This window comes from Callorhinchus milii, unplaced genomic scaffold (assembly GCF_018977255.1).
Source record: "Callorhinchus milii isolate IMCB2004 unplaced genomic scaffold, IMCB_Cmil_1.0 Scaffold8, whole genome shotgun sequence".
NCBI lineage: Eukaryota > Metazoa > Chordata > Chondrichthyes > Chimaeriformes > Callorhinchidae > Callorhinchus > Callorhinchus milii.
The window spans coordinates 20,706,890-20,719,183 of record NW_024704749.1 but is presented as its reverse complement, the minus strand read 5'-3'; the positions used below and the strand labels follow the sequence as shown (position 1 = coordinate 20,719,183).

At 45.4% G+C, this 12,294-nt stretch overlaps 1 protein-coding gene across 1 annotated transcript; it reads left to right on the top strand.

The window, feature by feature from the left end:
- The first annotated feature begins 1,343 nt into the window (after window positions 1–1,343).
- Window positions 1,344–12,009, top strand: LOC103184658 (probable G-protein coupled receptor 82). The gene is made up of 2 exons (XM_007902795.2): window positions 1,344–1,433; window positions 10,979–12,009. Exon 2 carries the CDS (start codon window positions 11,019–11,021, stop codon window positions 11,985–11,987), a length of 969 nt encoding a protein of 322 aa, XP_007900986.1. The 5' UTR covers window positions 1,344–1,433; window positions 10,979–11,018; the 3' UTR covers window positions 11,988–12,009.
- The last annotated feature ends 285 nt before the right edge of the window (window positions 12,010–12,294 follow it).

Below are 12,294 nucleotides of genomic sequence, written 5' to 3'. Positions count from 1 at the left end.
AAAGGTGCTGTATCAAATAGAAAAATTATTACGCTTTGTGGAGTTGCTAAGCTGCTCCGTCTCTCTCTCTCTGTGTTTCGGTGGTTTTAGATTTGGGGGTAGTTGTGATAAATGGGTGAGGAGTGTTATTTCCCTACATTTGCAGAATGGTAAAGGCAGCGTCAAGGGTTTTAGTTGTTGTTTTTGCACCTTCTACTTCAACAGTGGAAAGGTCAGGGTGGATGGTAAGTGCGTGCGGTATGTTATGTCAAACACGATTTGCTTATAGATCAGAAAGAGGGTGTTTGGCCCCATTGTGTCTGTGCTGGTGCTCAATCCCTCACTGGATGTTTCCATTCCCCCTTCTTCTTACCCCCTTGTGTCTGAGCTGGTGATCATTCTTGCTCACTCCTGTACTTGAGTTCTCTGGTTTCATCTCATTCTCTCGCTCTCACTCCATGTAAATGTTAGTTTTGTCTCGGGGATTTGTTGGCCAAGACATTGGGAGAAACTCCCTTCTGTTTTTCAATAGCACCAGGGGATCTGTAATGTCCGCTTGAACAGGCACCGGGACCTCAGCTTTAACATCTCATCTGAAGGACGGCACCTCACTCCAACACTGCATCAGAGTGTCACAGAAACAGGAATAGGAGTAGGCTATTCAACCTCTCAAATTTTGCTGTTCTATAAGATCATGGCTGATCTGTATCTCAACTTCCAATTCCCTGCCCTTGTCCTATATCCCTAACCAATATCTATCCACCTCAGTTTTGATAATGTGAATGGATCCAACATCCACAGCCTTTTGGGGGAGAGAGTTTCAGATTTCCACTATCCTCTGGGTGAAAAACTGATCCTGATTTCACTCTTAAAAGTGTCAGCCTGGTCTGTGAGTTCAGAATCCCCATGTGGGTGCATGAACATGAAACCTTCTGAGAGAGAGTGCTACCGAGTGACACATAATACTATTCTTCTGCTCGAGTATTTTACTCAACGACCTTGTAAACTGTGCACAGACTCTTTATTGACAGTCATTTCTGAGGGAACTATTGTACTAACTGTCGATTCTCACAACCTTTGCGTGCGTGTGAAAAAAGTATCAGTTACCAACTAAAATAAACTTTGGGCCAAAGCAATAAACCTTTGTGTTGACCAGTTACATAATCAAGCGCAACCGGGTTACCTTGAACTCGAACTCGGGTTAGCCCACGGGCTATTAGCCCAACTTGTATTTTAGTTCCGATTTTGAGAGAGATTAAGTATAGCATTGGCATATATCTGTGAAAGGCTATATCTACTTAATATCTAGGAAGTCCCTGCATGATCGCAACAGGAAGCTGATTGCGTTTACAAAGGCTAGACAGGTGACACTCTAGTACTTACTACTCACACACAGCAAAGTTCTTTCCATCCCTTTTGGAGAAGCGAGTGACGCAAAACACAGAAGTCTCTCGGTGAGTTCAATACCCGTCACGTATTAAGTTGGTATTTTAGTCTTTCCTGCAGAAAATGCTTTCTAAAACGCTCGAGGTCCTGCGAATGTAAACGCGTGTTTGAGTAGCAGCACAAGTACAAGCTTTGCACGGATCAAGTAGTGCTTTGGGATTTATTTACTGCAGGAAACGTAAGGTCGTTTTTTTTTCGTTTAACATATAACCCGTGTAAGTTAATCAAACTGACAATTTGCGTGTAACGGGTTTCCTTTTGTCTCTCGAGTTATGAGTGGTCATTTTCTTTTGATATTAGGATTTGCACTCCCCCCGAACCCCCCCAAAAAAAACCACAGCTTTCCACCCTCTGCCGCACCGCCAAACAGCTCTCAAACCCCGACAAATTGAACGTCTTGAGAATTCCTTATTCCCCACAGCTCCACCAATTCCAGACTGGAATATAAATACTTTGTCCCCAACTCTCACCCTCCCTCGTCAAAGATCAAGTTCGACCATAAGAGCAGAAGAATTTGTTAGACGAAAGAAAAGGTTCAGATTTGAAATTCACTCAGTCTTAGAATTACACGATTTTTACAGCTTTTAAGAAATTCGTACTTTCGATCTAATTTCAGGAACTTTCTTTTCTGTTACATATTTCCCTTATTTGGTTTCTCCTGGTGTCCTGGACAAGCTTTGCCCCACCCCACCACTACTCATGTAAAATTGGTCATTTGCTTCATTGCTGTTTGTGGGGATAATAATAATAATAATTATCCTTGCGTTTGATACACTGCCTTATCACTTCGTTGAGACTCCTCAAAGCACTTCACAGAATATACTGTAAAGTGAATTGACTGTAATAATAATAATAATCCTCGCATTTGATATAGCGCTTTTCATGTCGGGAGGACGTCCCAAAGCGCTTCACAGAACACACTGTAAAGTGAATTGACTGTATATTTGTGGGCGAACGCGGCAGCCAATGGCGCACAGCGGTGTCCCATAAAAAGTTGTGAATTGAGTGACCAAATTATTATTATTTTAAGGATATGTGTCGTGTATAAATTGGCTGCCACCTCAAGGCACAGAATACACACTTCACACTGAAATCCCCGAAGCCCTTTTGAGACATCCTCGCAGCCTTTGCAACTGTATCAAATACAAAGAATATTTATTGATTAATTTGTTCATTTTGCATTAGATTCAGTTAAAGAATCTGCGGAAACAGGCTTCAAAAACAAGACCGAAGCTAAGAAATTGCTAAATTCTGCACGCTGTAAAATGTTGAGCGATAATAATAATAATAATAATTCTTGCATTTGACAGAGCGCCTTATTACAGCTTCGAGAAGTCTCAAAGTGCTTCACGGAGTATACTGTAAAATGAATTGACTGTATATTTTTTGTGGGGAAAACAAAATGAGTGCAAGTCTAGAGCCAGGTGGTGTTTCTCCCCCCTATACCTCGCACCCCCTTCCCCTTTCTCTGCCCTTTTTCAAATACGTATACAACAAAATAGGTTATAAGAAATGGTGCAGAGGAAAGTGCGATTTTCACGGGTTTTTGATCTTTGAGCAGCTGTGAACACGTCTACCAGAGATTACACCGAATGCCTTGTTAGATGCAAAACAAAATGATTGTTTGCAAGTAAACCCTCTTGCAATTTGCTTGGACTTTTAAGCTCCCCCTTAAACACACACTCTTCATATTAGTTTTTGGCACAAGTCCACTTCCTGCCTGGATTTTTTTCATCAAATACAGGGTTGGTGGTGGGGGGGGGGGTTTGGGGGGAGAGGAGATGCAGTTGAATTATTGTTGCTTGCACGGTCGCCTTTTGGGAGATTTTCAAAACTTGCAAAAGAAAACGTTTGATTTGAAGCTACGGACATAAGAAAGAGCTCCAGCAATATGTTAAGCAGAACTATGATTTGACTGTAGACAGCAACGTGTTAAACGAGTCAGCCCCTTATCTCTTCAAAACTGATTTATGAAGAAAAGATTTGATAAGGTTTGGTTATTATATAAAATAATCATACCACTTGCCACACCTCTCGACTTTATCTCGAAAATCATTGAGACTAAAAAAAAAGTCCCTTTCCACTTTCTTTCCATCACTCAGACTGGACTGGTCTGTGGACCTTTTCTGTCCCGGAAATCTCTACGGTTCTACCTCGGCTATGAAATGACTCAATTAAACTGGCGTTAGGTTTTAACGAACAGTGAGTGAGCTTTGTGGTCCTGCCAAGTTAGTGATTTTGATGTTGTCGTTGTTGCAGTTTGTCTTCTGCGGGATGGGCGGTGGCTTACCAAACCTGCTCTCAACATAATGTGTTCAATAGGTATCGTCAGCCTGACTCCGAGTCGAAAGGTTGTGGGCACCGAGTCGAAAAGTTGTGGGTTCGAGCCCCCAGACTGTGACTTGAAATCACACAGTGTAAGCTGAACTCTCTAACGCAGGGCTGCATTGCTGGGGATGCCGTCCTTGGCATGAGATGTTACACTGAGGTCCCTGTCCAGAGAAGGGAGTTTCTCCTGGAATCCTGGCTAACAATTCACCAAATAAAATTGGTCACTCGCTTCTATGGGACACCTCTGCCCGCAACTGGCTGCCACGTTTCCCCCACAAGAACACACAGTCAATCCACTTTACCAGCACATCCTGTGAAACGCTTTGAGACATCTCAACGATGCGTTAAGGCTCTGTATCAAGTTATGATTTTGTATAGGATTATGATTATTATTATTATTAACGGCTCAACCAGTGCCACAGGCTTCCTATAAAGAGATCGAGCAGAAACCTCCCATAAACAATGGTAAAAGCCGACAATGATATGAGTCAAGACACTCTACGAAAAACTTGTCTGTCTATAAGTTTTCTATTCTTTAGAAGTGTGGTTCCATCCAGAATTACCACTCGACCAATAACATTTTGAACTGTTATTTCCAAATCGCAAGATCTGACCCCAGATAGGTGGTAATATTTGCTCATTTGAAAGCCAGGGCTGATTGCACTGAAAAGCAATTTACTTTTCCACCTACTGCTGGATTCTGGTTTAACAGCATAATAATGTTTTGACAAAACAACAACTTATTGGGGCAAATGTTTTGACACGTTGAACAGTGGCACGTTGAACAGGACCTAACCCATTGTGGGTGTGTTGTCCTGGGAACCCTTGCACGAGTTAATTGCATTTTTCTTATCCTTTCATTTGATATAGCACCTCCTCACGTCATTGGGACATCTCAAAGCGCTTCACAGAATATATTGTCAATTGGATTGACTGTATATTTTGTGGGCAAAACTCGGCAGCCAATTGCGCACAGCAATGTCTCACAAACAGTCATGGATTGAGTGACCAAATTATTATTTTTTTTTGGAGGGGACGGATTATTATCCCTGGAAAGTGATCTGCCAATCAACAATCAACTAATAACCAGGTTCCTACTTACTGCTAGGTAAACAGGGGCGTGTGGCTTAAGCAAATTTACCTACGATTTTGTCCTGCCCAGGAATCAAACGTAGGTCCTCTTGTTTGCGAGGCGAGCGCTCTAACCACAATGCTATAGGACTTGACAGAATTAAGAGCACCCATAAGAGCAACCCCCGGGGAATGCTAGCTCGATGTGCATATTTAGACGGCCACCATTTCAAAAATCACCAGCCAGCAAGAAGAAAATCTTCGCAGCTACGTGTTGACCAAGTTTCTTGCTGTGAATGCAATTTCCTTTTCAGCACGTGTTGAAACAATTCGTATCAGCAGCTGCTTGTGGTTTCAGTCCAGGGGTTTTACGTAAAGATAATGGCGGAATAAATTCGTTCTGCAATAAGTGCAAGTGGAAATAATACTTAACAGTATGGGTTGATAAGGGGGCAAATTTCACCTTGAAAGGCTCCTGTGGTGGATACCAGTGTGGAGCTAAGATTGTCAGAGGAGGCATCACACTCATAGCTACAGACGCAATCTGTTTGATGTTCTTCACACTTTTACCTGAAATGTGATTTACTGACTGGGTGCAAGATTATATTTTTATCACGGATATACTCATTAAGAATGATCAGGTGTCAGCCTGGGACAGATAGCAGCATTCTCGCCTCCGTGTCAAGAGGCCGTGAGTTCAAGCTGCAGGTCAAGACGTTGAGCTCATAATCTAGAGTAGATTGTGCAATGCTGGGTGAGCTCTAGATTGTCAACAGGCGCGGTCTGCTTGTTCAAGTGAATGTTAAAGGTCTCGCTTCACAGAACATATTGTAAAGTGGATTTTCTGTGGATTTTGCGGCTGAAACGCAGCAGCCAATTGCGCCCACCAGCGTCCCACAAACAGCCATGGGTTGAGTGGCTCGATTTTTCCTAAAAGGGATTATTACCCCCGGAAAACGATTTGCCAATCGGCTAACAATCCGGTTCCTACTGACTGCGAGGTTAAGAGGCGTGTGGAGTAAGGAAACCTGCCTAACATTTCGCTCTGCCCGGGAATCGAACCCGGGGTCCTTTCGTTTGCGAGGTGAGTGAGCTAAGCACAACTCTACAGGACTCCACAAATTGGGACGATGCAACCCTTTCATTTACAATCTACAATCTCTTTCGACAATCTTCTCATTGTAATATCTAGTAGTTTCCTAAATGAGCTTTCCGTCCTGGCCTCAAACAGTCTTTCGTAGCTATGGATTCGGTGTGTAGAAATACGTCCAAAAGTTGCCCTTCACACCCTAAACCTTTTCCTGTTGTCCTGCCGTATCTGGTTGATTTCGTTTGACTTCCTATTACTTATTTGGTCTCTTGATTACAAGGTTAGAAACTCTGAGGCATCTCTTTTTTCCAAGGCTGAAAGAACCCCGGCTTATCCGGCTTTTGCTCATCGAGGGCTCTGGGATGCAGCCTGCGTGATGGGCGCGAGATAAAAATGGAAGTTGTTGTCGTTGCTCATAGCTCAGCTCTCTTAATGCCTTGCTGTCCTCGCTTTTCTCCGTCTCTAAAGTTGGGAGTCAGTGTTTTCACTATCCTCTCCTCTCCTCTGCCTCCGACGCTGTGGAATCAGCCTCGCTGCTCTCCTCTGAGCTGCCTCTTTGATAAGATGAAACAACTGCATGCTTTACTCTGGAAGCAAGCGTCAATATAGTTTGTGCAACAATACAACTAACACGCCATTCATTGTCAACCATGTTGCACGCAAGCCATTTCCTCAGGTTTTATACATTGTGGAATTGTCTGTGTGATGCAATGCAGTCTCACACCCTGACGTCTCAACAGTAAACAACACACAGCACAATTTCTTTTGTCTTAATAATAATAATAATAATAATAATAACAATAATCCTGGCATTTGATACAGCGCCTCGTCACGTCTTCTAGAGGTCTCAAAGCGCTTCACAGAATATACTGCAAAGTGAATTGACTGTATATTTTGTGGATGAAACGCGGCAGCCAATTGCGCACAGCAGTGACCACAAACAGTCGTGGGTTGAAGTGACCAATTTATTGTTTTTTTTGTAGTTCTGTTCGGGTAACCATGTTGTGTTAACAACTACCAGAGCTACACACGGTACAGTCCAGCAATGGAGTTCAACAAATGGCTAGAAATTTAGATTCTTCCTCTTTGGATCATTTTAAATTTGTACGTCTTCACCTAAATTCTACTGCAATTATTTATTTATTGTTTAAAAAAGATACCTATAAACCTTGTACTTTCCCCACTGCTGTTTGTTCAAGAGCAAAAAAATAATAATGCTGGAACTAGGACCCAGCTGAGTAATTAACGTCAATAGTTGGCGAGCGAGAGGCCTTCACAGTGGCAGGAGGGGAGCCTTTCATCACGAAAACTATTTATCTGGTCCTTTTTCTAAAAGAAATACAACCACAAGTAACGTAGTATTTTTCCACTGCTGCAAAGCTAAGTTTTATGTTCGTTTGACAGAACATTACAAATGAAATGTAGCTTGAACTATATCCCAGCAGCCCCTTTAAAAAAAACCACCACCACAACAACAACTTGCATTTATATAGCGCCCTTCAAGTGGGGTTGCGTGCCGGTTTGCTCGAAAACAAAGTCTTTAAAAACAAATCTCAGTTCAATAGTGGTGTAATAATAATAATAATAATCCTTGATTATAGCTAGTGCCTTATCACGTTGTTGAGATGTCTTAAAGTGCTTCACAGGATACACTGTAAAGTGCAGTAACTGTGTATTTCGTTGGGCGAAACGCAGTAGCCAGTGTGCACTCAGCAATGTCCCACAAACAGCCGTGGAGCGAGTGACCAATTTTATTTGGGGGATTGTTGGCCAGGACACCGGGTGAGAGCGAAACTCCCTTACCTTTTTGAGAACTTTCACCTGAAAAGGCAGACGGGAGCTCAGTATAACGTCTCATCCGAATGACAGAAACCTCCAACAATGCAACAGCCCGCAGCGCTGCATTGGAGAGTCACCTTGGACTGTGTGATTCCAGGTCTCGACGTGGGGACTTGAACCCACAACCTTCCGGCTCAGAGGCGAAAGCTGCCCCAGGCTGACACGCGAGGAGCTAGACTAGAGAGTGAGGGAGGTCTGGGGTGGGGGTGTGGGGGCGGTGTGGGGGGGTGTTGGACAGAGCAGCGATGACGACATATGAGCCAGGGTTCCTGATCCAGGACCCCATTATTGGAAGTGTGTTTGTGTTGGGTGTCGCGTTGATGCGACAAGACTGGGTTTGGCTCCTCTATCCTGCCTCGACCCCCACTGTTACAGGAGGATAGAGGGGGAAGGGGAAAGCGATAGAAATAACTGAGTGCGATTGCAATGCTGCTGACTAGTTTCCTGTTTATGCTGGCGCAGAGGAAGTCAAGCGAATACCTTGTTTTCAAGAGTATGAAACCTGGCCTGTTCCCTTGATAAAAGCAAAGTGTAGAATAGGATTTGCCCAGCGACCGACCGATGAGTGTCCAAGCCTGGAACTCCACTGGTCCTGGCACAACTGCTGTTGATTTGCTGATCAGACTGAACGCTAATCCTAACCTAAATCAGAACTCCTCACTGCAAGCCCAGGGCTGGAACACAATAGGTAGTTGGTTTTCCTTCCTATCTTGTCTTTAGAATATCGTGCCAACCTTCTCTGTCGGGTAGGTCTTCTACCAGGGCAATGTTGAAGTGTGTGGGGTGTGGGGAGAGTGGTGGAGGGTGGGTGGGGGAGGGAAAGGAATTCATTGGTACATTCAGATTGGTAAGATATTCGCATCCAAACTCCTCTACCTCCCCACACTTGGGCCTTCCGCGTGTCCGTAGGACTCTCCGCTCCATCATCGGCGGCCGTGCCTTCAGCCACGATGGCCTGAAGCTCTGGGGCTCCCTGCTCAATCCCTCTGCTTTGTCCTTCTCTTTAACTGTCTTCAGATCGCATCTGAAGTCTCAACAACAACAACAGAAACAACTTGCATTTATATAGCGCCCTTCACTCTGGGTAGAGCGTCCCAGAGACTCTTTGACCCTACCTATGGTCACCTCTCCCCAGCTCGGCGTCAAATTACAACCGTTGTAGAGCGCTCCGAGACCCAGCCCTAAGTGAAGAGCGCTGGATGAATGCTTGATCTGTAGCTCAGTGGTTACCTAGCAGTAAAGACGTTGTTAGTCGATTGGCAGATCACTTTTCCGGGGGTAATAATCCCTTCAAAAAAATAATAATTAATTGGTCACTTGAATCCACGACTGTTTGTGGGGACGCCGCTGTGCGCAATTGGCTGCCGTGTTTCTCCCGCAAAATATACAGTCAATTCGCACCGAGATTATTATTTTCGTTGTTGTTGTTGTCGTGATAGTTGAGGCGAAGAGATATAAAGACAAGGGCTCGTGAGGGAGGGAGGGCAGGAGGGAGGGAAGGCAGGAGGGAGGGAGGGCGGCTTCAATTGTTGTTGTAAACTGTTTTCATCCCTTGAAAACCACAAGCCACGTATGCACATTTCGCCCACAACACACCAAGGATTGACATCAGCCTGTTGTTGAACTGAGCAAAGCCACACAACTCACAAGAGAGTGAGAGTCTTCACTTTAACCTCTTCTGCTATAGACAAAGCAGCACTACAGCCTTTTGTAACCTTTTGTATTTCTGACAGAAGAAAATTCTTTCTTCCCCACACAAGGGTGGGTTCAGATAAAGAAGAAACTGATCTGGTTTCTTCCAGAAACATCCTCCCTTCCCCTCCGATCACAGCAGAACCTCAGCAGAGGTGTTTTTCCTCATTTCATAGTATAATAATCCTTACACTTGATACAACGCCTTATCCCAGCCAGTTATGCATCCACGTTGGCACCGTCCCTTTGATATCATGGGCTTCTATTTTGCTTACAAGTCTCGTATTCCTTCCTAATAGTCTGCAACTATATTCCAACTTTCACTGAAAAGCCATCAGAAACCCCAGAACTGCGTAGATGCCCCAATGACCTAAGACCAGGAAGGGTTGGGGAAGGATTGGTATAATTGGTGTAGCCAAGTACATGAAAGTGCTGTAAATGTTTGATGGATGGGAGGCTCTGAATCTCCACCTATTACATTAAATTGAGTTACACGACTTTTTTATAATCTGATTTATTTCCAGTGGACAAATAAAAAATACTCCTGGACCTTCCATTCCATTGTGGAGTCCTGTAGCTCAGTGGTTAGAGCACTCGCCTTGCAAGTGAGAGACCTGGGTTCGATTCCCGTCAGGGTGAAACCTTGGGCGAGTTTCCTTACTCCACACACCTGACAATAAACCCCTCAAGAAATTTTTAAGAAAAAATAATCATTTGGTCGCTCAATCCACGACTGTTTGTGGGGACACTGCTGTACGCAATTGGCTGCCGCATTTCGCCCACAAATGTACAGTCAATTTATTTTACAGTATATTCTGTGAAGTGCTTTGAGACGTCTATAATAATAATAATATTATATATTGGGACGGCCTCCCAACATGAAAGGCGCTATACAAATGTAATCTTGTTGTATTATTATTATCACATCGTCGAGACGTCTCAAAGCGCTTCACAGAATATAATGTAAAGTGAATTGACTGTGTATTTTTGTGGGTGAAACACGGCAGCCAATTGCTATTTTTAAACAATAGTCTATTATACGACATTAAAACACCACATGCCCACACCCGATTGGAAATAAAAGGAAACATGTTGTTATGCGGGCAAACGAGCAATGAGACCAGGGTTCATTTAAAATACTTGCAGGTAAATTTAGATACGAAGCATTAGACCACGGGAAGTGAAGTGACTGTACTTTGTAGGCAAATGTTATCATTACCACTGTACAGAAACAGAAATAGAAGAAGGTCTGCAGCTTGTGGAAGTAAGAGTTGGGGAGGCCAACAAGCAGGACATTGGCCTATGAGGGTTTCGGTGGTCTGAGGGGTTGAGGCATTGGTGGAGCCGGGCGATGTTGCGGAGGTGGGGGAAGGCAGAGCGGGTCATGGCACGGATGTGGGGGGAAGAAAGGACAGTTGAGGGTCGAACAAGTGATTGAAACTTCAGTCGAAAACCCTTTGGGGTGCGGACAATATTTTGGGGGAGAGAGAGAGAGAGAAATCGTTGACGAGTTGGTTGGTTTTCTTGCAGGTTAACATCTGTGGGTCAAATCCCGAGACCGTTCGCAACCATGTCCATGAACGTGACGGGCATTTCCCAGGGGCCGGTCTGCGATCTGAGGGCCGGAGTCCTGGAGAAGGTCGTCCTCCCTTGTCTGTACACCGTCATCATCTTTGTGGGGGTCCCGGCCAACTTCTTGGCCACCTGGAAGTTCATGCAACAGTCCCACCGTCGACACGGTGTCCTCATCTACCTGATGAACCTGTCCATGGCTGACCTGATCAGCTGTCTGGCTCTGCCCTTCCGGGCGGCCCTGCTCCTCTGGGGGGACGGGTGGAACGAACGTTCGGTGGTCTGCACCACTTTCATGATCATCGTCAACTTCAGCTTCTACTACACGGTCAGCTGCAGCACCGTCTTCCTGGCGTTCACCAGCGTCAGTCGCTACGCCATGATCGTCAAGCCCAACAACCGCCGGCTCAACCGCTTCTATGAGACGGGCTTCGCCAAGTGGGGTTGCGGCCTGACCTGGGCGCTCACCGTCCTCCCCGTCCTCTCCCTCAACCTCAACTACTTCATCAGCGAGATGGCCAACACTCTGCCCGAGGAGCAGGAGGGGGACAGGGTATGCTACAGCATGCGGCTGCAGTACGGCAAGAGGGTGTCGGCCATGGGTTTCGCCACAGTGGCCGTCCTCTTCCTCCTGCTCTTAGCCGCCTTCGCCTTCTCCTACGCCTCCATTGCGCTGCACCTGTGCACCATCAGGAGGCGCTCCCTCAGCCAGCGCAACCGTGTGATTCACGTGCGGGCGCAGATGATCATCATCGCCGCCATGACGGGCTTCGTGGTGTGCCACCTGCCCTACCACGTCTACCAGCTGGTGACCAGCCTGCGGAGACTCAGTGACATCCACTGCCAATGGCTGCTGGACACCCATCACGTCAAGCTCATCACCCTGTGGTTCGTCTCGCTCAGCAGCTGCCTGAACCCCATTCTGTATTACCTCCTCTCCAAGTCCTTCGTGGAGGGCAGGAGGTGATTGGGATTGCGCGATGGAGAGAATGAGGAAGGAGGAGGAGGAGGAGGAGGAGGAAGAGAAAGAGAAGAGGAGAAGGAGAGATGGTTGGATGGTTGGCAGTGGAGGAGGGAATGGGGAAGTCACAAAACACACAGTCAACACACTTTACAGTCTATTCTGTGAAGCGCTTTCAGACGTCTCAACGACGTGGTATCAAATGCACGGATTATTATTATTATTAAGACTTTGAGGGGGAGGGGAGCAGGGCAGAGGGGAGGAGAGGAGACTCTCACTCCTTCCTTGTGGTTTTATGATTGATTGCTTGACA

What these genes read in the sequence shown, in the direction of transcription:
- LOC103184658 (XM_007902795.2), top strand. Translation starts at nt 11,019, where the DNA reads ATGTCCATGAACGTGACGGGCATTTCCCAGGGGCCGGTCTGCGATCTG.